The following is a 23,637-nucleotide window of genomic DNA, read 5'->3' as shown; positions in this document are numbered from 1 at the left end:
CACCACCCTGCGAGCCTGTGCCACACGCCCTGCTCTGAGGCCTCGTGGGCACGCTCCTGCTGGCCATATTCCTGTGGGTCTCCTCATCCAAAATGATCCTGCTCGGCATGCTCACCACATCCTACATCCCGGTCCTGGACCTCAGTGGGTACACAAAGATGGAGGGGTAGGTACGCTGCTCCCACCAGAGCCCATGGGCGGGCGTCACAAATGTCCGCGCATGATGCCCTGTGTTCTGATTTGCTGACTAGAAGCTTGTTAGTGCCAGGCTTCTCGCTCTCTTCACTTGGGTGCCAGTTCTAGCAGGTCCTTGAGTTTCCCCGAGAGAAGTGGCTCTCGGCCCATGTCGGTCCCGGGTGCCTCTGGGGGTGTCACACCTGAGGGGCCCTCTGTGGACGGGTCCTGTGTTCTTGGCACTGACGTGGATTTTCCTCTTACTCTTCCCCAAAGGGCGGCAGTGGCTCTGGGGGCAGCTTCCAGCTGATCACGGCCATCCTGCTGTCCTCATGCGCGCTGGCCCTGCACGCCTGGCAGCTGGACGTCAGGCTGCGGCTGGACTACGTCTTGGCCTCGCAGGTAAGAGGAGCCCCTCTGCTTCCCTGGGGGTCGGCAAGGGGGTCCCTCGGGAGGGGTGTCGGGTGGGGGCTCCTGGCTAGACGCCAGCAGCCATGTGAGTGGCACCGTCGGGGTGACGGAGGCCGGTGCCAGGGACAGGGAGAAGGACCGCAGGAAAGAGGGAAGAGGGCACAGCTGATGGGCCGCGTCTGGCAGTCAGAGTTTAGCTCTCTCACCAGCAGCGAGCTCCTGTCCCCAAAGGCGCTCTGCCAGAGGGGTGATGGCCGCATCCTCTTGTCTGCAGAGTACACGATCATCGGAGCCGGGTCCTGTGGCTCCTGGGTTCCTCCTCTTGCCCTCACCTGCCGCCTGTCTGCCCGCTTTAAGGAGCAGGGTGAAACCCATCCTGTATGAGTCTCCTTGGTGAGTGATGACTCCTGTGGCCCACCCGTGTTGTTTTCCCTGAAAATGCACTAGAGGAGTCCTGGGGTTGTCAGGGATGGAGTATCTGGGTGAACTGGCTCAGCAGGGTTCTTGCTAAAACTGGACAATGTGGAAATGAAGAGGGACAGCGCAAAGTCATGGCCCAGTTGGGAAGAGGGTTCAGAGTCTGGTCCAGGAGAGAATCTTGGCAGGTGGCAGGTTGTCCAGTGAGTGAAGGAAGCTGGATGGGTGGGTGAGTGGCTAATGGAGGATCCTGCCCTCCCAGGCAGAGAGGAGCGGGACAACGTGGAGAGGGTGAAACTGGACAACAAGAGAGTCCTCTTCAACCTCCTGCCGGCCCACGTCACCCAGCACTTCCTCATGTCCAGCCCCCGGAACACGGTGAGCGTGTGGCCCTCATGGCAGCTGCTTCCCAGGCCCTGAGACACAGCAGGGTGCTCCTCCAAGCTGAGCTGGTCTGGTGGGTGCTGCAGGGCTGCAGCTGGAGGTCCGACCCAGAGGGACCCTCCCCACTGCCTAACATCGCAGAGGGTGGCCATTTCCAAGCCCTCAACTGCACCAAGAATGGGAGGCCCCCTCTGCCCATCCCCAAGGGGAGGGCAGAGGCTGGGCCATCAGAGGCTTCTGGGACGTGGGCTTGACAGGTGCCCAGAACTACTGTGTCCTCCCCTTTGATCCTGGAAGAAAGCGTAACAGTCACCAGCCCCACAAGGCAGGAGATCAGGCTTCAGGAAACCACAAGGGGGAAAGCGCTGTTTCAAGGCCGGCTTGTCCTGGGTGGCACCCCCTCTTGGCTGAGTTTGTGTGGCTGGCCTGGCCCTGCCCGCCTGGCTGCAGGGCTGGTGGTTCATTCCCTCCTCCGTGCTCAGTGAGATCTGGGGCCATGACCTGGAGGTAAAGCTCCAAAACCAGCCCAGCAGCACAGCGCAGGCTTAGAAAAGCTGACTCAAAAATAAAGAGGCTCAGGCTGGGTTTTAAGGTCCTAAAGGCACAAACACCAAGGCTTAGCTGGACCAGCTCTGGCCTGAAGTAGCTCCAGGGCTCATTTCTTATCCTGGGCCCGGGGGTGTCCAGAGAGGTTCATTTTCCTAGAACAGTGCGTACCTCCTGGGTGCCTCCCCCCACCCAACAGGGGCCTCTGCTCTCACCTGTGAGCTGGATGCCCTAGCAGCAGCCTGGATGCTCCAAGCCCCCACCTTGTGTGGCGCTGGTTCCCAGCCCATCCTGGCCGCCCTGGCAGGGGCTCCCGGTGGGGCCTGTCCCCAGCACCAGCCCTGAATGCTGCTCTGGTTACTGCTTTGGCCTTGGTGGCTGACTTGACCTCTGACTCCCAGGTCCTCTACTGCCAGTCCTGCTCGCAGGTGGGGGTCATGCTCACCTCCATCCCCAAGTTCAATGACTTCTACATCCAGCTGGATGACAGCAACGTGGGGATGCAGTGTCTGCGCCCCCTGAATGAGACCATCGCTGACTTGGATGAGGTAAGGGCCACCCCACTGCCCTGACTCTCTGGGGCCTGAGGGCGCCCGGGTGCCCAGCCCCCAGCAGTTCGGAAATGTGTCCACCACTGTAGCGTGTTCTCTGCGGATGGCGGGGGTGGGGGGAGGTGGGAGCACATGCACTTTGTCTCCTTGGGAATCCCGGCCGGCCGACCTTGACAGTTGAGGAAGGGGCTTTGCCCAGGGTTGGGGAGGGTGGGCGATGTGCCGGGAGGCGGGGTGCTGGCGCTTGTACCCTATCCATTCTCAAGGCCGCCCTCTGGCCGGTGTATCCTCTGCGGAGGGGACCCCCCCGGTACCGCGGCGCCCCGGGGACGCAGAGTCCGCCACAGCCTCCAGGAGGCGGGTCCCGGGCTGGGGCGCCCGCCGCAGCCTCGTGTGCCCTCCCCGCAGCGCCGCGCGCCCGCCCCCCGCCCGCGGCCCGGCCGGAGCGCCTTGGGGGAGGCTTGTCCCCGCTCGCGCGCCGTAGCGCGCGTCCCCGCGGGGGGCAGTGAGCGGGGCTGGCGGAGCGAAGCCGCACCGCGGAGGCTTCAGCCGCAGCGGGGCGGGGACGCAGGCCTGGAGGAGCGGGCGTGCCCCAGCCCTTTCCCGGACTGCGAGGCCGCCGCAGGGCCGCGAGGGGCCGCCAGGTGCTCGCCCCGCGCCCACCCGCGACGAGCCGGGCCTCCCCTTCCACAGCGACGGGAGGTGAGTCGCGGCCGGGGGCGGGGTGGGCTCGGGCCGAGCGGGGCGGCGGGCGCCACCACCGCCGCCGCCGGCGCCTATCCCCCGCCCTGGTGGCTCGCGTGACCCGCCGCGCCCGGGGTGTGGCCTGGGTCCCATGGCGGGGGCTCCGGGGACCGGGCGCGGAGCTGCGGTCCTTCCTGGGCGGCGTGGCCCTGCGGGGCTGGGGACACAGGCAGGTGGTAGGGCTGTGCTTCCCGTGTCTGGAGGCGGCGCGTCTCTTTCAGGATAAATAGCGCGATAACACCTTTACACACTTCTTTTAACTTTGTCCTACCTAGGGTTTTTTGTTTTTTCTTTAGGAAACATACATAATTCTTTTGATGTTACCCCTTCAGAAACATAGGCTTTATGGAGGCTTTTCCTTTAATCATAAAGTTATGTCTTGAAGGTAAAAAAGAAAGGCAGTCATGCTTTTCTTTTCGGGCGGGGGAATCCTTGCAGGCATAGCCCTTTAGTGCCTGCAGCTGCACCGGATCACTTGTGACCAGCCCCATCTGCTCCGACCCCTGGACCATAAAGAGAACACTTCGGAATCTGCACGGCCTGGGGGAGGGGGGCCACTTTCTTCAGTGGAGGTGCCGGGCCCCTTGTCAGAGCATGTCATATCATAAAGTCAAAAGTAACTGCAAGTCCCAAAGTGAGTTGTTAAAGCTGGAAGTATTTTCTCCAAATTCTCAGTCTTGCTGTAGAAAGAGATTCAAAAACAGAATTAATTTTTAATTCATCTACTCTTGCAAACAGGTCTCTCTGCAGGAAGTTAGGAGCTTCTATACTAATCTCGATCACACGCTCCCTTTATGTCCAGGCATGTGTTTGCCTTAATTTGAGGGGGCATTAAACATGGTTTCTCCCAAGTAATTCTTGGTTGCCTTCAATGCACAAAAATTAGCTTGTACGCCTTAGGTGGACTGTAATTGTCTATGAAACAATTAGAGATTGTGAACTTTTATTGCGCCTATTGGTTCCTATTCTCTTGAAACAGCTGAAATCAGGGCGCACTGCCATGGTCTGGATGCATGTCTGGCAGGTGCCAGTCAATGTTTGTTAAGGATGAGATGACTGAAGGTAATTTCCAAGCATTGGCTACATTTTGGTAACATTTTCGTTAAGGTTTTAAATCATTTCCTTGTATTTCTGGATTTCAAAATTGACTATCTTACATGGTTTAGGACATCTTACATGATTCATGTGTATATATCTCACACATTTTAGATATAAATGTAGAACTTTTGAACAGAAAGGTATTTTGTTATTAACTTTGAGATCTGAGAGAAATTTGGTTTTGTAGAGGGGAAGCTTTTGTTTTGCGTGTGGTTTTTTTTTTTGTATTTTTAAAAACTTGATGTAAATTAATAGTAAATAATCTAAAGTGATAGGGTTACTTGCAGCTTCAGGAACAGTTATTTTAGACATTCTCTGGGAAAACAATTTTTCTTGTGGGGTCGACCTTTGCAGCTCCAGAGAACCATCGTCCGCATTTTTATCAGACTGCGTATGTGTGAATGGGAGTTTGGAGCGTTGCAGGACCACAGTCTTTCTCCCACATCTCATGCCCCTGGCACCTGCAGCCAGCCTGTGGGAGCACCAAGGGAGGTCAGACGGGAGGGGAGGCGGGAGCCCTGTACAGGCTGTGGTTGCATCCTGCATAGATACATTGAATACCTGTGGGGACTTGTTTCCTGGATGCCTGGGGCCAGTGGTCTGGTTGGGCAGTGAGCTTTTCTCATAAATACAACATGGACTGGACGAGAGGCGGGGCGGGTGGTCAGAGGGCATTGGCAAGCTGGGATGCAGGCTGGCTGGGCTTTGAGAAAATTCAGGTACCTGATTTCACAAGGATTCTACAAAGAGATTCTTCATGATGGACACAGGCTGCTGAGTTGGGAGATGACTATATTCTAAGTTTCTCCCTCTAGTTACAAAAGATAACGTGTGCTCAGGGACCCCCTCAGGTGAATGCCTTCTGCCTGCCGCTCGTCCCTGCAGACAGCGGTCTTCCTGAAGGGCACTGCATGTGTCAGTGATAGCATTTGCTTATGTGTGGGCACGTGTACATTTGTGTGTGCATGTATGAGTGTGCAAAATATGCATTCAAAAATACATAAAATGTGCAGGAACGATTTAAAGAATCATGAAAGAACTTCAAGTATTCCATTCAGTTTAAGAAATCGAGCCTTGCCAAAACCTTAGAAATCCCTTGGGTGTCCGCCCCAATGTGTCTTTTCATATTAACTACTGTCCTGAAGTACCTCTTAATCATGTCCTTACTGTTCTTTGTAGTTTTACGTGTGTACGTGTCTCCAGATTGTTTTAACTTTTTGGTTCTTATAAAATGAAATCATGTAGCAAGTTTTCTTTCTTTCTTTCTTTCTTTTTTTTTTTTTTTTGGCTCAGTGTCTTTTTTTTTTAAATTTTTACTCCTTTAAAACTATATTTTATTTTCCAAGAATAATTTCCAAGTTAAGTTTTCTTTTATTTATATTCCAGACTTATATGTATGTATTCCAGGTTACATTTTACCTTATTCCAGTATGATTTCAGTATGATTAAGACTTTTTAAAGACCATATTTTGCCAAATAGAGTTCAGAGTATTATCCAGTAATCTAAACTTAAGCCTTAGAATCTACGAGTCATCAAGAAACATTCTTATTACAATGCTTTTTAGGACTTGTGTACTGCCCTATGTCCTATGACCTCAGGAATATTAGGACGAAACTATACCTATAAAGAGAAGTATCAAGTAAATTGTAAGAGAAAAATTCATTATATATTTTTACAAGGAACTATCTGGGGATTTGAATTATAAGGGAAGAAAGCATGAGGAATCAAAGTAATAGTTACTACTAATATTTTGAGAAAGCTTTGGCTCACTGTCTTTTGTTTGAGATTCACTCAGTGTTGTGTGTGGCTGAAGTTCCTCGTTCCCTTTTTCTGTGGTGGTCTGCTGCATCCCTTCTGTTGAGAGCTGTTTGGGCTGTTTCTGGTCTTTGCTGCTGTAAATAGATCGTGCTGCAGTGGGCACCATTGTCCTGTCTGGTGCACCGTGCAGGAGTTCTGCAGGGTGAGGAGGCTGAGTTGCGGGAAGGGAAGAAAGGGAGATGCTTTTGGCTGTCGGACCTGTGAGGTGATGTGCAACTGTCTCTGGTGGGTGGAGACCTGGCGTGCTGCTCAGCTCCCTGCAATGAATGCTCAGGACAGCTTTCCCACCGACTCCCACCCTCCCACACACCAAACAATTGTCTGGCTCCAAATGCCAGTGCTGAGACAGAGAAACCCTGCTCTAGGGTCGATACCTGGGGTGGACTGCTGGCTGGCTGGGTGGGTTTGTGCACGTTGAACTTCAGTAGATACTAACGGGCTGTTTACACCCTTTCAGCAGTACATGGCCTCTTGAATTACGCATTGTCCTTTTCAGCACTTGATCATCGCTGCCTTTCAGATTTTTGCCAGCTTGGTATATGTGGAATGATGTCTCACTGTGGAATTTTCGTATCCTGAATAGCAATGAGATTGAGCATCTTTTCGCGTCTGTCTGCTTTTTTATTTCCTTTGAGAAATGCCTCCTGATATCATTTTGCCTGTTTTCCAGTTGTTTTATTTGTGCTTTTCTTACTTGTATCTGGGATTTCTTTATATGCACTAGACCCTTCTCATCTCCAAGACACTAACCCTTTATATTTGTTGTAGGTAACTTCTCCAGTTCATGAGTTTATTCTGATGAACAGAGAAGTTCTTGGTTTAAACGGGGAAGAACTTACTTTATTTATGGTTAATGCTTTTTACAGGTAGGTGTGCTTCCTGCTGGATCCCCAGGCAGACAGGACTGCCTCCGAGGAGACCACACTGGAGCAGCACTGAAACCAGGTCTCAGTGAGGGTAACATACCTGCTACCAGGGGCCCAGATGGGATGGGTGTTGCTGGGTCCCTGGGTGAGCAGGACCGAGAGCAGAGCTAGAGCCTGGTCACTGGGTTGCTTCAGGATCTGAAGTCTGGTCCAAGGCTGGTGGGCCTGTTACTAGAGGCTTGGATGGTGTGACTTCTCCTGAGTCCCTTGTCAGATGGGACTGGTTGCAGGACCATGGCCAGGGAGGCCTGGAGCTGAGTTCATAGGAGGTTGGGGCTGCTTTCAGTTTGCTGGCAGAACCATGTGAGCTTGCCACCAGGCTGCAAGCCTGCCTTTTCAAAGCAGTTGTCCTTGGTCTGAGGGTTCATTTGTTTTTTGTAACCTCCTACCTGGATCCCAAAACTTCCACAAAGGCACTTTTGTCTGTGGTTGCCAGCCAAATCATTGTTTGTGTAGGGAGATGCAGACTGGGGACTTTTTGTTCCACTATCTTGCTAGGGTCACTCCCTGTCTCTCTTTTCCTAGGATAGATCAAACGTGTCAGCTCTGCTATTCAAGGCTCAGTAATTTTATCTGCTTGACCAGTTACTGTGTTGAAATCTCTTACTATTATGATGCATTTGTCAATTTCTATGATTATATTAATTTTTATTATATTTTGAAGTTATATTAGTAGATGCATAAAGTTTAAAATTATTATAGTTTTGATGAGTCATACCTTTTTTCCTGTGAAGTTACCTCATTACCTCTGAAAAGACTTTGTTTTAATCTTATTTGTTGTTTTTGATTGTAAAAAACACATGAAATAAAATCTACCACCTTAACCACTTTTAAATGCACATTTCAGTGGTGTTAATTCACATTGTTGTGCAATCTTCAGAACTTCTGTATTTATTAACAAAACTGAGGCTATACCCATTAGACGTCAACTTTCCATTTTCCTGTCCACCCACCCCTGGTAACCACCATTCTTCTTCCTGTTTCTATGAATTTAAATACTTTAAATATCCATTTAAGTGGAATGGCACAGTATTTGTCTTTTTGTGACTGGTTTATTTCACTTAGCGTAATATGCTGCAAGTTTCATCCTCAAGTTGTAACATGTGACAAGATTTCCTTCCTTTTAAGGCCGAATAATGTTCTGTTGTAGGTATACACCACCTCTTGATCCATTTATCTATCTGTAGGTGGACATTTTGAGTTGCTCTTATCTCTTGGCTTTTGTGAATGGTGCTGCTGTGAACCTGGGTGTCCCTTTGAGACTCAGCTTTCAGTTCTTTTGGTTAAATGCCCAGAAGTGGGATTGCTGGATCCTATGGTAGTTCTATGTTTAAGTTTTGGAGGAACCACCATACTGTTTGACATAGTGGTTTCACCATTATGCATTCCCATCAGCAGTGCACAAGGGTTCCAGTTTCTCCACATCCTTACCAGCATTTGTTATTTTCTGTTTTCATGATAGTGGTTATCCTAGTGGGCATGTGGTGATACCCCATTATGGTAAGGTTTGCATCTCTCTAATGATTTGTGATGTTGAGCATCTTTTCATATCCATATAATGGCCATTTATATATCTTCTTTGGAGAAATGTCTGTTCATATTTTTTGTCCTTTTTTAAAATTGAGTTACTTTTTGTTATTGTGAAGATATAAGAGTTCTTTATACATTATTGATATTAACTCCTTTTAAGATACATGTTTTGCAAATATTTTCTCCTATCCCATTTGTTGCCTCTTTACTTTGTTGATTGAATCCTTTGATGAACCTTTAAGTTTGATGTGGTCCTATTTGTCTCTATTTGCTTTTGGTGTCATAGTCAAGAAATCATTGCCTGATTCAATGTCACGAATCTTTTCCCCTATGTTTTCTCCTAAGAGTTCTGTAATTCTACCTCTTAAGTTTAGGTCTTTGATACATTTTGAGTTAATTTTTGTATACGGTATGAGATAAGGCTCCAACTTTATCCTTTTACATGGATATCCAGTTTTTCCAACACCATTTTTTAGAGACCATCCTTTCCCTATCAAGTGTTCTTAGCACTGTTTTTGAAGATTACCTGACTGAATACATGAGAGTTTATTTATGGCTCTGTATTCTGATTCATTGATCCATATGTCTGCATTTATGCCAGTACCACACTCTTTTGATTGTGGTAGCTTTGTAATATGTATTGAAATGAGGAAGTTTAAGTCTTCCAACTTTGTTCTTCTTTTTCAAAATTGTTTTGGCCATTTGAGGTTCCTTGATATTCCATATGAATTTTTGAATGGATTTTTCTATTTCTGCAAAAAATGCCATTGGGGTTTTGATAGAGATTGCATTGAATCTGTAGGTCATTTTAGATAGTTTTAACATATTATCAATATTAAATCTTCCAGTCTATGAGCATAAGATGTCTTTCCATTTTTTTTGGTGTTCTTTAAAAGTTGTTTTCATCAATGGTTTATTATAGCTGTCAGTGTACAACTCTTCACCTCCTTGGTTAGGATTGTTCCTGAATGTTTTGTTCTTTTTAATGCTGTAGTAGATGGAGTTGTTTACCTAATTTCCATTTCAGAGTGGTCATTGGTAATGTATAGAAAATGCAGCTGATTTTAGTGTGTTGATTTTGATTCCTCCAACTTTGCTGAATTTGCTTATTTGTTCTAACAGATTAAAAAAAACTCCTTAGGAATTCCTTACATGTAAGATCGTGTCATCTGCAAACAAGGTAATTCTATTCCTTCATTCTCAATTTGGATGCCTTTTATTTCTTTTTCTTGCATAATTGCTCTGGCTGGGACTTCTAGTACTGTGTTGAATAGGATGGCCAGAGTGGGCATCCTTGTCTTCATCCTGTGTTTAGAGGAAAAGCTTTCAGTCTTCCACTATTTTATGTGACGTTAGCTGTGATTTTTTTCATGCATGGCCTTTGTTATGTTGAGATGGTTTCCTTCTCTTCCTAGTTATTAAGTGTTTTTTATCATGAAAGACTGTTGAATCTTGGTAAATACATTTTCTTCATCAATTAATATGAACATATGGTCGATTTCTACCTTTTAATTGGTTGAAGTTTATACATTGAACTATTCTTGCATTCCAGAAATCCCACTTTGTTGTGATGCATAATCTTTTTAATGTGCTGTTGAATTCAGTTTGCTAGTGTTTTATTGAGGCTTTTTGTATCCATATTCATCAAGGCTGTTGGTCTTTAGTTTTCTTCTAGTGTTTCCCTGGCTCTAGAATCGGGGTAAGTTTGGCTCATTTATCGTATTTTTCAGTTCCACAATTTTTTTCAGTTTCTATCTGTTGATACTTTCATTTTGTTTATGCATTTCCTGATTTTGTTCAGTTGTCTTATTTGTCTTCTCTTTTAGCTCACCGAATACTTTTAAGAAATTGTTTTGAATTCTTCATTAAGAAATTCAGCAATCTGCTTTTCTTTTAGGGTGCATTCTGGAGTTTTACTTTGTTCCTTTGATTGGGCCATGTTTCTTTGTTTCTTTGTCTGCTTTGTGATCTGTTGTTGAGATTTTTCCAAAAACAGTCTCCTTACCTGGTCTTTATGGACCAGGTTTGTTCAGAGGAATATCTTCACCAGTCACCCCACTGGAACTTTGGGACCTCTCCATCCTTTTGTAGTGAGGACTCTTCTCTAGACCCGTGTGTGTGCTTTTAAGTGTCTCCATTTCCATACGCTGCCTGTCTGTCCTTCTTCTCAAGAGCTTGTCATTTCTTGCTCTCCCTGGCATCTACCTCCTGAATTGCAGACTCTGGAGCTGCTGTACTGTGACACCTGCCTACGTTTTCAGGGTCTTCCAAACTCTGCTGCCATGCCCGGTAGTGCCCCAGGTCTGCAGAGACACAGGTCTGTCCTCCCCGCAGCCTCCAGGCAAACCAGATGTTGGGCACATAGCTCACTTGTTTCCATCTCAAGGGAGGAGCCCCCACATGCAGGGTTTTCTCCCGGTTGCACCTGACTGCACTGAGTTGGGCGAGAAGCGTGAGTACGCAGAATGCCATGAACTCTCCTCCTTTTTTCAATGGAATCCCTGCTTGGTTCTATATTGGCTTGGGTTTTCCATTGGCCCCTGGCTCCCTGGCTCTCCGCCTGCCTGCCCTTGTTTCCTGGGACAAGAGAATGAGGAAAGGCAGAGGAAAGAAGCAAGAGACTGGACTTGGGGTGGACGTTTTTATATGATTATTAGGAAATAAAGTGAATAAAGCAAATACTGATAGGGGTGAAACAAAGAGGGAAACAGGAAGGGAAGAGTCAATAGGACTTACTTCAGCAGGTAGAAATCTTTAGATAGTTACTAAGAAATGGGATGAATAAAATGGACATTGATGGGATTAAAACAAAGGTTTTAATACAGCCCTGCTAAAGGTTAGGTGGAGCAAAGGGACCTCCTGCTGGTCCCCCAACATTTAGGGGTCCCATACAAGTCTGCTCTGTTTACCTCAGTTTCGAGAAATAAAAAGCCAGAAGGCAGAGAATACAATGAGAAACCACACCAGCGGACGCCTGGGGCAGTGGGTAGGCAGATTAAGTTAATAAGTGACAGAAGGGCGAGGGTCACTTGGCTCAACCCTGGCTGAAAACACTTGGATAGGCCTACTGGCCTGGTTCCCTGCCCAAGCAAGGCTGTGACATGGGTTCTGGGGTGGCTGGGTTTCCTGGTAAGTCCTCTTTGATGGCTGGGACTGGGTAGTGTCCTCAGCGGTAGGCAGTGCTAGGAATTAATTAGCTTTGCTGCCTGGATGAGGCAGCGGAATAGGTGCTGAGACCAGCACAGCTCATTTGTTTGCACAATGAAATAGCTCGTGAGATAGAGTGGCTAGTTTCGTGATGCAGGTAGAGAGAGTCATGGGCTGTGCTCTCTGCTCAAGTGCCCCTGTGAGTGGGGCAATGGAGTGGGCTACCCAGCTTCCTGTGTGCTGTTGTTAGGTTCCCTGGTGAGGCAGGTTCACAGCTGCGTTTAGCAGTGGGCAGGGATACAGTTAGGTGCCCAGTCAAGGCAGGGCCAAAATGTCTTTATTGATTATCTGCCTTTGATGCAGGAAAATGGATGTGGGGCGTGAGGAGGGCCGTGTGTCAGGTCTCGGTTGAGCCCCTGGGACGTGCCCCGCCAGGTGTGGGTCCTTGGCTTCACGCAGGAAAGAATTCAGGTGCGAGCCACCGTTGAGTAAAGGTGGATTTCTTTAGAGAGATGCATACTGCATTGAGTGTAAGGCAAGGAACGGGGTGTGGGAATTGGGTGCTCAGGTTAAAGTAAAAGTAGGCACGCACTTCATCTCCAAAGAGGAGGGTTCAAAAAAGGGCCACTAGGCATGGTGATGTCAGTTTTTATGGGCTCAGTACCTTCACACGCCTACAGGTGGGACCATTCCAACTGCCCTGGGGAAGGGGCTGGGATTCCCAGGGATGGGGCCACCGCCCATTCTTTGGCCTTTTGCAGTTAGCCTTGGGGCTGTCATGGCGCCTGCGGGCATGTTATTTGATCACACTGTTACAATGAGCATATAATGAAGCTCAGGGTCTCCTAGAAGTCAAACCTCTTAATCCTCAAGGCCAACTGGGATTTGAATCTTCCACCATTTTGGTGTTAAATTGCTGTCATTCCTTGAGTGGCTGTGCCCTGCCCCCTTCCCTCCTGTCTCACTTGGTTTCTTTAAACCTTACATTGTGGGCACAACGTGACCACTGGCTGGTGATGCGGGTTGGTAAAAGAATCTACCAGAGGCCAAGGAGACTTTAGGAAAATTTAAGTTACGTTGCTATAGGCAACAGTGGGCCACACAGGCAAGAGGTGCCTGCGTGAGCGCCGAGGGTGACCACGAGTGTTGAGGGTGGCCACACAGGGTCTTTTATTTGGGGGGCGGGGGCTGTGAACACCAGGAGTAGGGGGCTGCATGATTGGTTTGTGCACAGGTGCCGGATTGGTTTTAAGATCTGTCAGGGGCTATTCTGAATAATAGGATTTACAACTCTGATAAGGGCAGGATGTGAGGCCCGGCCACCTAAGCTATTGTGAGATGAATTATTTCTTGGAGCAGTTTAGCTTTGTTAGGGTAAACGCACATCACATCAAGAGAAGCTGTTTTGTAGCTTGCAGAAATGCAGGGATGTGAAGGGTCCAGCAGTGGGGAGTCCGGGTTAAGATGTCCATAGGCCCCAGGCACACAGAGTGCCCAGGGGTGGGGGTTTTATGACTCTAGAGAGGGCCAGCCGCTTCACACCTTTAACTGTTTTCAAAACTCCTACAAAGTTGGTTCAGACAACTTCTGGTTGTTTTTTCAGTGTTTCTGTTGGGAGTGAGAGTTTCTAGTCCTCTCATTTCGTTGACATCACTCTTGTTTTTGACTCATTAAGTTGTTATTATGTGTTCTTAAATTTATATTTGATTTTGGTTTGTTGATGTTGTTTTGGTGTTTTGTTCTTTTTAAAATTTGCCTTATATTGGCTATTTGGTATTTTGGTATTTTTTATATTAATTGGGGGGGGTCTTTCCGTTTTATTTTTTTTCTTTTTAAACTTTTATTTGGTTCTTATTTTTTTCTTTATTTTAAAATTTTTCTTTGGTTCCCTTTAACTGTACTTGAAGATTTTCTTTTCAAATTTATTGTTTTTTTGTTCATATTGTTGCTTGTAATTTATAAAATACATGTATTTTATGTTCTCTTTCTCGTGGTTACAGGATCTGGATCTGTGGATCTGATTCTCCTGTCCGTTGCTTCTGCTGGTTCCCACTCATGGTGCTTTGTTCCCTTGTTTATTTGTTCCCTTGTTTATTTTGTGACCTTTCTTTCCCCAGCCGCCGCCGCCCCCCCCCCCCCCCCCCCCGCCCCCGACCAAGTTCATGTCCTTTGGAACTGTTATCAGTAGAGTTCTTTGATGTCTTTGTTGGAATATATTCCTTCTGAGGGATTTTGTTTATCTCTACCTCCCCCCACCCCTGACAGGGGGCACTACCAGTGAATGTCATTTGCAGTTAAAATTTTCACTTGAGGTTGTTGGGATCAATGAGAGATGTGAATTGGCCTTATAAACCTTCATGGTTAGATTCTTGGGAGATTCTTCACTCATGAAGTGTTAAGTTTAAATCAAGCATGTTCACTTTTCTGGCCACTTCTGCACAATGGGGTTATTTATCATTCGTCTGCATTCCCGGGGTACAGCGCTTTGGCAGTGCCTCTATTCAGTCCTCCATTAGCCCTTTAAGTGGTCCTGTTTCTGGTCTCTAGATTACACGCAGCCCTCAGAATCACCTCAATATCACCTGGGTTCATGAGAGCTCAGGATGAAAGCTGGCTAATGAACAAACTCACTTATTAGAGTTACCTTTTTCTCATTGTTTTATGGGAGATTTTTTTATGTGTTCTGGATATTGGTTCTTTGCTGCTTGTATACATCGTGAGTAACTTCTGACAGACTGCAGCTTTGGCGTTAGTTTTCTGTGCTTTGTTGTAAGATGTTATATTAGTCATTTATTACTGCATCACAAATTAACCCACAGCTTAGAAGCTTAAAAATGACAAACGTTTTTTAATCTCGTTTCTGCCAGTTGGGAATCCAAGTGTGACTTAGCTGAGTTCCGGTTGGCCTGGGGTCTTCTATGAGGTTGCAAACTGTCAGCAGGGTCTGTGGCCTCATCTGAAAGCTTGACTGGGCGGGGGTGTTCCTCGTGATACAGTTCCTTGTGGGTCAGTGGACTGAGGGCTTAGTCCCCTCTGGTTGTTGGCCAGAGCCCTCCCTCAGTTCCTTGCCCCGTGGGCCGTTTCCTCAGCTAGCTCAGAAACATTGTAGCTGTCTTCCTTTGGAGTCAGTGAGTGAGAGAGCAAGAGAGACAGTGTGCATAGATGGTTCATTTATAGTCTAATCTCAGAAGAGACATCCTATCACTTTTGCCGTATTCTATTTGTTGGAAGTAAGTCACAAGGTCCAGCCCACTCAAGGGCAGAAAATTACATAAGGGTGTGAATGCTGTCAGGTAGGGATCTTTGGGGACCATCTTAGATGCTGCCTACCACAGGTGTGTTGCAAGTTTGGTGTGGTTAAAATTATCCATTCTGTAAGTTTCTGCGTTTTTTATAAGAAAGGTAATCCTATGCTACAGTCATTAATATACTTACAAGTTTAAATGTTTTGCTTTTTTCTGATTAGTGCTGAATACATCTAGGACTTCACTGTCTAATACAGTAGCTACTGTCCACACATGACTGTTTAAATTAAAACTATTTCATGTAATTTTAAATTAAAAATTCAGTTTTTCAGTCATACCAGCCAGTGCCTAGCACCCACGTGTGGCTCATGGCTGCCATGCTGGACAGCACTGATAGAAAACATTTCTGTCGCTTTGGCAAGTTCTGTTGGCAGCACTGACGGAGGACAGTTTTCAACCAGGAGAGATTTCTCCTCCCACCTTCCCCACCAGGGGGCACCTGGCAATGTCTAGACTGTAGAAACCTTTTTGCTTTTCACAGTGAGGGGAGTGGTGGTGTATCTAGTAGATGGAGGCCCGGGATCCTGTTAAATATCACGTAATACGTAAGACAGGTCCCCTACAACCAAGACTTCATCCAGCCCCAAATGCCAGTTCTTCTGACTACGGGAAACCCTGCCGCAGAACGTATTTTGCTGTGTGTCTTGTTGTGTAGTGTGAGATGGGGAGCCTCGTTCTTTTCCCTCTGAAGAGCCGGCCAGCTGGACACCACTTCCTGTGTGTACTTGTCCATTTCCTTCTGGTTGGTAGTGAACCTGAGACGGTTTTTTCCCCTTAAATGGTAGAATAGATCCCATTGCCTTGCTAATTAAGATATAATTTCTGAAAACTGCCTTCTGTTGTCTTACAGGTTTTTAGACCCTGTGAGTGAAGACAGCCTCGTGTTCCCAGTATATCATGGCTTCATCTTCAAGGTAGGAGTCGTATCTGGCGAACGGCTTTCTGCAAGGACAGCTCACTCTTGAGCACATGGGGGTTAAGGGTGCTGAGCCCCGTGCAGTTGGAAATCTGGGTATAACTTTAGAGTCGGGCCCTCTGCACCAGGAGTTCCAACCAACTGAAGATCATGTAGCGTTCTCGCATGTATTTATTGAAAAAAATCCGCATTTAAGTGGATTCAGGCAGTTCAGACTCATGTTATTCAAGGGTCAGCTGTGTTTACGCCTTTGCTTTTGAAAGGCTCCGTCTGTGACATTTTCAGCTCTTAGTCCTGCTGGTCTCCCTAAGCAGCTGGCATTTGTGAAGCGCCAAGGAGGGAGAAGAAAGAGAAAGATTGGAGGAAAGACAGACAAAGGAGTGTGTATGGTGTGGTACGGGTACGGTTGTGTAGATCTGGTTCCGCACTGGATCTAAAAATGTGATTTACTTTGTTCATCTGTCATCGTGGAAGGTGGTTGTCCTTGGGGCTGCCTCAGTTCCTGCGGGCTCTCCCACTGCAAGGGTTTGAACAGCCATGTGCAGAAAGTGTTCGGAGACCTGGTGAGCAGCAGCTCGGATGGCGAGACCGGCAAAGACTATGTGCCTGGCAGGCCTGGATCTGCCACTACAAACCAGGGGAGGCCGTGCGAGGCGGGGAGATGACTGATGCCCTTTGAGAACGTGTCTCAGTTCGAGGTCCGTGGGAAGGAAGGGCTTCTCAGGGTTCCTCTCCTTTGAAGTCTGGTCTTCCTTCCTGGCCGGCCCGTGGAGAGCTTGAGGCATACCTCACCTCCCCAGAGGGCAGACCTCTTGCACCCTAGCCTCCAGCATAGGGGCTGGCGGATTCAGTGCCCTGGAAGTAAGGTTGGAAGTAAGGTTGGAGTGAGTGAATTTCTTAACGCAGCCTAAACTCCGGAGTCTAAGGGTAGGTCTGCAGAGAAATAGCCTTCGTGGAAAAGCCTGCATCCTTCATCCAGGGCGGGGCTTCGCTCACGCAGAGGCCAGGGTATAGGGCAGCAGGATTGCCCACTTCCCCAAGTCTGGTCTGTTCTCATAGCTAGAGTCATGTATCTGCCCCTCACTGCCATGCTTCACCCTCCTCGTGGGTTTCCTGTGATAGCTAAGCAGAACTCGAGGTCCTGATCAAGGCGCCTGGAGCCCTTTGGGGCCTTGACTTTGGACCCGACCACCTCTGTTCTGCTCTCCTCCCCTCACTGCGTCTGCAGCCTCACTGATCTCGCTGTTCACAGACATCACGTCCCTTCAACCGCAGGGCCTTGCACGTGCTTTCTTTCTCTCTTCCTGGGACATGCTGTCTCCAGCTGTCTGCAAGGCTCACTCCTTCACCTCTCCAGGCCGCCTGACCTGTGAGCCTTCCCGCGTCACCTGTGTAGCACCCCCCAGCCCTATTCCTTTGCTGCACTCCCTCTCCCTTCTTCAGAATGGCCCTCATCACTACCAGGTAGTGTAGCTGTGTGTTTGTTGATTTGTCATCTGCCTCCTCCATCTGGAAACAAGTGCTCTGCAGGTCGGGGGTGGAGTGTGCCCATTGCCAGCCCCTCAGCGCCTGCTCATGGTTGGCGCTCCTCAAATACAAGTATCTCTTGCCATTCATTGGTTCCCACATGGTCAGGGAGAGGTAGAAGGGCAGGGGTTTCCATGTTTCCAAATCTGTTTGGCTTGTGAACTGCAGTTAGTATGCAGTAGTGTGTCAGATATTGAGAGAGCCTTGTGAAAATCTGTCGGAATTGGTTTAGCTCCTGAATTTGGGTGGTTGAATGTTCAAGCAGGGAGAGTGTGAGAATTTGGGAAGTAAGGAAACTTTGCCAAATGAATAAGAGAAAGGGAAGACATAGATACGGCAAAAGTCTGAAAGTAGAGTATCTGGGGCCACTGGGTCAGGGGACATTAGGGGACTTCAGTGGCCCAGGTTTCCAGTTGCAGGTGATGACAGTGGCCCAGATTCATCACCAGAGGGTGTCCTCTATACGGAACATTTTATTTAAGAAGGAAAGGGGTTATGGAATACCTCTTTAGAATGCCTCTTGTCATTGAAATACTTTTGCGCTTAAAGCGGTAATCTGTGTTTGTCTGGAAAATTCACTTATCTGGCGCTGTGCCTGGCAGTGCCCGGTCCGAGGTGCCATTGCAGCAGGAGTCTTCACTGTGAGCAGTGCTTTAACGGGGTTTTCTGCTAAAGCACCGGCTTTCCTGCGTGGCCTCTCTTCATTCTGTTTCCTGTCACTGCAGCAGCCTCACTCCTGGGAGAGGTGCTGGCTCAAAGCTCAAGTCCATGAAGTTGCTCGAGGTTCTGAATGCCCTGGAGGAAGACGAATCTGGCCACGGCAGGGAGGAGATCTTCATCGCACCACCCAGTAACGCTGCAGGGGACTTCACTGATGAGGACTCGGGCGATGAAGATGGCCGGCGAGGAACCCACCTGCCCGGCAGCGTGCTGCACGCCTTTGTTGTGCCCGAGGACTCTGGCCCCAGCGAGGATGAGGAGGACCTGCAGCCAGCCAGGAAGAAGCGGAGGGCAGGAGTGGAGCCTCAGCGCATTTGGACCAAAAGAGACATCCGGCCGGACTTCAGCAGCTGGACAGCATCAGATCCTCATATGGAAGATCTCAGAAGCCAGGAGCTGAGTCCTGTGGGCCTCTTTGAATTGTTTTTTGATGAAGGCACAATTAATTTTATTGTTGATGAAACCAATCGTTATGCTTGTCAGAAAAATGTCAGCCTGGGTCTCACGGCCCAGGAGTTGAAGTGTGTTCTGGGCATTTTGATCTTGAGCGGGTACATCTCCTACCCAAGGAGAAGGATGTTTTGGGAAACGTCTCCTGATTCCCATCACCATCTCGTGGCTGATGCAATCCGGAGGGACCGGTTTGAGCTGATCTTCTCATACCTGCATTTTGCAGATAATAACGGGCTGGATGAAAGTGACCGGTTTGCCAAGGTCAGGCCTCTCATCGTCCGGATGAACCGCAATTTCCAGAAGCACGCGCCCTTGGAAGAGTTCTACAGCTTCGGCGAGTCCACGTGTGAGTACTTCGGACACCGGGGATCCAAGCAGCTGCCCGCAGGGAAGCCTGTGCGCCTGGGCTACAAGATCTGGTGTGGGACGACCAGCAGAGGCTACCTGGTGTGGTTCGAGCCCTCGCAGGGCACGCTGTTCACGAAGCCCGGCAGGGGCCTGGACCTGGGAGGCAGCATGGTGGTCAAATTTGTAGATGCGCTTCAGGCACGTGGCTGTCTGCCGTACCACATATTTTTGGACAAGGTTTTTACAAGTGTCAAACTGATGTCCATTTTGAGGAAGAAAGGAGTGAAGGCGACAGGAACTGTCCGTGAGTACAGAACCGAGCGATGTCCCCTTAAAGATCCCAAGGAACTGAAGAAGTTGAAGAGGGGTTCGTTTGATTACAAAGTGGATGAGAGCGAGGAGATCATTGTCTGCCGCTGGCATGACAGCCGCGTGGTCAACATCTGCTCCAACGCGGTGGGCATAGAGCCGGTGGGGCTGAGCAGCCATCACTCGGGGGCGGCCAGAACGCAGTCCCAGGTCCACCAGCCGTCCCTGGTGAGGCTGTACCAGGAGAAGGTGGGGGGTGTCGGCCGGATGGACCAGAACATCGCCAAGTATAAGGTGAAGATCCGGGGTATGAAGTGGTACTCGAGTTTCATTGGCTATGTCATCGACGCCGCTCTTAACAACGCGTGGCAGCTGCACCGGATATGCTGCCGAGATGCCCAGGTGGACCTCCTGGCCTTCCGGAGGTACGTGGCCTGTGTGTACCTGGAGAGCAACGCGGACACGTCGTCCCAGGGGAGGCGAAGCCGGAGGCTGGAAACCGAGAGCCGCTTCGACATGATTGGGCACTGGATCATCCACCAGGATAAGAGGACCCGCTGTGCCCTCTGCCACTCGCAGACCAACACCCGCTGTGAGAAGTGCCAGAAGGGCGTGCATGCCAAGTGCTTCAGGGCGTACCACATCCGGTGAGGCGTGCCCCACAGCCCCCCCCCCCCGCAGGTCTGCCTTATGCTGAGATGTTTACAGCTGATGACATGCAGCACTTGCAGCACTTGTACTTTGTGTTGGAAAAAAAAAAAAAGACCCGAATCCTTGATGATTTGGTTTTGTATGTTTCCCCGTCTTCATTACAGTTTACCGTTTCATTGTCTGTTGTGTCTACATGTACTATAAATTAATATTTATATTAGTAATTGTAAATATTTATGGATATGTATTTTATACTGTTACTTATTTCAATTTACAGGCCCCCTTTTTATTCATATAAAAACTTTGCTTTGGAGTATAGCTGAGTCCCGGTAAGAACAAGTAAATGTAATCCAAAACTTCAGAGAAACTTTCATAGTGTATGCTGTCAATTGTAATCTAACGTTTAGGCAATGGTATATAAATGTGTCAGTATGATGAAGGATATCTTAATCATATTTATTTCACTTTAATCTAATGGAAACTGTCCAGAGATAGAGAAGATGATCTGTCATGTATTTATCCAGATGGCTAGATTTGTAGAGTTCGTATTTTCTTGATAAAAAGTATTTTCCTAATACGTGTATATCCAAGTGGAATCGTTTTTATAAATAATGTGAGGTAGGAAGTTTTTTTTCCCCCAAATGGACTGTCGGCATCATTTTACTAAAAGTTTTATTATATATTTCCCCAATGATTTAAATTCTGTCTTTAAAAATTCCTGAACTTTGGAGGAAAATATTGAAACAGAAAAAGTTTATGTTGGAGAAGCTAGTGGAATATATTCCAGAAGAATTAAAGAAATACATGTAAAAATTTGAACTTATCAGAAATCTAAGAGAGCATGTTGAGTGTCATCTCTTTATTTGGGAAGGAACTTTACAACAGCACACATATGAATGGAGCACATCAATGTATTTGATTGTGAAGAACTGAATTGACATCTGTTATCAAAGGTAAAGTGCAAAGAAATTGAGAAGATGTATTCCAAATTATTACATTTTTGGTATAATATCCTCAGTGTAAAGAATCTCATATCATAAACACATAGATGGCAAGGGTAAAATGTGTAAGGGTAAAGAAATGTGAAGAAAGATGAAAAATGAATGAACAGTGAAGTAATGGAAGAAAAAAACGAATGAACAGTGAAGAAATGGACGAGACTTCACTCTGGTGGCCATAAAATGCAAAGATAAGCAATTGCTAGGTATCTTTTATTAAAGAAATGAATTTGTTTATTTGTACATAATTACACTGAATTTGTTTATTTGTACATAATTACACTGCTGTGAGTGTAGAAAGGCGGCAGACTCTTGGAATATCTGAGGGAGTGTGACTCTGCACAGCCTTTCTGAAGGCAATTTAAGAGTCCATCCTAACTCTTAAAAATTGCTCACACCCACAGAAAAGCAAATATTTAGTCCATAGTGATCTAAATAAATTAAAGAGGGTGGGGAAGGCATAGGTCCTCCCTTCAGTAGGGACCTAATTAATAAATACAGAAGGAAGGATGGAAATAAAATACTGCTATTTGGCAAACACCCCAGTGGTAATTTTAGGGCATTACACATATTTATTACACATTTTACCCTTGCCATCTATGTGTTTATGAGATGTCTTTACACTGAGGATATTATACCAAAAATGTAATAATTTGGAATACATCTTCTCAATTTCTTTGCACTTCACCTTTGATAACATGTCAATTTCACAGTTCTTCACAATCAAATACATTGATGTGCTCCATTCATATGTGTGCTGTTGTAAAGTTCCTTCCCAAATAAAGAGATGACACTCAACATGCTCTCTTAGATTTCTGATAAGTTCAAATACAATTTCCTTGTATTTTCTTCTCTGTGTTTTTTTTCTTAACTTTTTTTGTTGAGTTATAACCATTTTACAATGTTGTGTCAAATTCCAGTGTAGAGCACAATTTTTCAGTTATACATGAGCATGTATATATTCATTGTCACATTTTTTTCTCTGTGAGCTACCATAAGATCTTGTATATATTTCCCTGTGCTACACACTATAATCTTGTTTATCTATTCTACATTTTGAAATCCCACTTTGTCTCTTCCCACCCCCCGGCTCCTTGGCAACCACAAGTTTCTATTCTATGTCTATGAGTCTGTTTCTGTTTTGAACTTACTTTTTATTCTTTTTTTTAATTCCACATATGAGTGATCTCATATGGTATTTTTCTTTCTCTTTCTGGCTTACTTCACTTAGAATGACATTCTCCAGGAACATCCATGTTGCTGCAAATGGCATGATGTTGTTGGTTTTTATGACTGAATAGTATTCCATTGTGTACATATACCACTTCTTTATCCAGTCAGCTGTTGATGGACATTTAGGTTGTTTCCATGTCTTGGCTATTGTAAATAGTGCTGCTATGAACATTGGGGTGCAGGTGTCATCCTGAAGTAGGGTTCCTTCTGGATATATGCCCAGGAGCGGGATTACTGGGTCACATGGTAAGTCTATTCCTAGTCTTTTGAGGAATCCCCATACTGTTTTCCACAGTGGCTGCACCAAAATGCATTCCCACCAGCAGTGTAGGAGGGTTCCCTTTTCTCCACAGCCTCTCCAGCATTTATCATTTGTGGACTTTTGAATGATGGCCATTCTGACTGGTGTGAGGTGATACCTCATTGTAGTTTTGATTTGAATTTCTCTGATAATTAGTGATATTGAGCATTTTCTCATGTGCCTATTGAACAATTAGTATGTCTTCTTGGAGAATTGCTTGTTTAGGTCTTTTGCTCATTACTGAATTTGGTTGTTTGTTTTTCTCTTATTAAGTCATATGAGCTGCTTATATTTTCTGGAGATCGAGCCTTTGTCAGTTTCACTTGCAAGAATTTTCTCCCATTCTGTAGGTTGTCATTTTGTTTTTCTTATGGTTTCCTTTGCTGTGTAGAAGCTTCTGTTTCATTAGGTCCCATTTGTTTATTCTTGCTTTTATTTCTATTGCTTGAGTAGACTGCCCTAGGAGAGCATTTTTGAGATGTATGTCAGATAATGTCTTGCCTACATTTTCTTCTAGGAGGTTTATTGTATCTTAACATATTTTAAAGTGCACAGTACCTTATTATTGACTATAGGTGCTATGTTTACTACAGATCTCTGAAACTTACGTAGCATAGCCAAACTTTATATCCATTGAACAACGCCCCATTTACTCCTCTCCCCAGCCCTTCGCAGCAACCACTCTACTTTCTGTGCCTATGAGTTTGTCTATTTTCAATTCCACATGTAAATTGAAATTATGCATTATTTGTCCTTCTGTGACTGGCTAATTTCACCTAAGCATAATAGCCTCAAGTTTCACCCATGTTGTTGTAAATGGTAGAGTACTTTCTTTTTTATGGATGAATAATATTCAATTGTATGCATATGCCAGGTTTTCTTTATCCATTCATCTATGAGTACACATTTGTGTTGTTTCTATATTTTGGCTATTGTGAAAGACGCTACAATAAACTTAAGAGTGAAGATACCTCTTTGAGATCCTGATTTTGATTTCTTGATGTATATCCAGAAGCAGGGTATATACTGGATCATATGGTTATTATGTTTTTAATTTTTTGAAGAGTCTTTATACAATTTTCCATAGTACCTGCACCATTTGGCTACCTACCAACGATGCACAAAGGTT

General features: G+C 46.5%; 2 protein-coding genes across 5 annotated transcripts in view; both read left to right on the top strand.

The window, feature by feature from the left end:
- The first annotated feature begins 2,839 nt into the window (after positions 1-2,839).
- LOC105067789 (germinal center-associated signaling and motility-like protein) overlaps positions 2,840-23,637 on the top strand; it is a 44,005-nt gene continuing 23,207 nt past the window's right edge. The window contains exons 1-2 of one of the 4 annotated variants that reach the window (XM_074361069.1): positions 2,840-3,185; positions 15,903-15,966. In XM_074361069.1, the coding sequence (XP_074217170.1) occupies positions 15,950-15,966 (17 nt within the window). In that variant the 5' untranslated portion in view covers positions 2,840-3,185; positions 15,903-15,949. Of the gene's footprint in view, positions 3,186-7,013; positions 7,090-15,902; positions 15,967-23,637 lie in introns of those variants that run through there. The other 3 variants (XM_074361066.1, XM_074361065.1, XM_074361068.1) reach the window with 3 other exon arrangements.
- On the top strand, positions 7,015-23,479 carry PGBD2 (piggyBac transposable element derived 2). Its single transcript, XM_045523483.2, has 3 exons — positions 7,015-7,089; positions 15,903-15,966; positions 18,221-23,479. Exons 2-3 carry the CDS (start codon positions 15,950-15,952, stop codon positions 19,974-19,976), a joined length of 1,773 nt encoding a protein of 590 aa, XP_045379439.1. The 5' UTR covers positions 7,015-7,089; positions 15,903-15,949; the 3' UTR covers positions 19,977-23,479.

Source organism: Camelus bactrianus, chromosome 3 (genome assembly GCF_048773025.1).
Source record: "Camelus bactrianus isolate YW-2024 breed Bactrian camel chromosome 3, ASM4877302v1, whole genome shotgun sequence".
Taxonomy (NCBI): domain Eukaryota; kingdom Metazoa; phylum Chordata; class Mammalia; order Artiodactyla; family Camelidae; genus Camelus; species Camelus bactrianus.
This window is presented reverse-complemented; position numbering and strand designations above follow the sequence as displayed.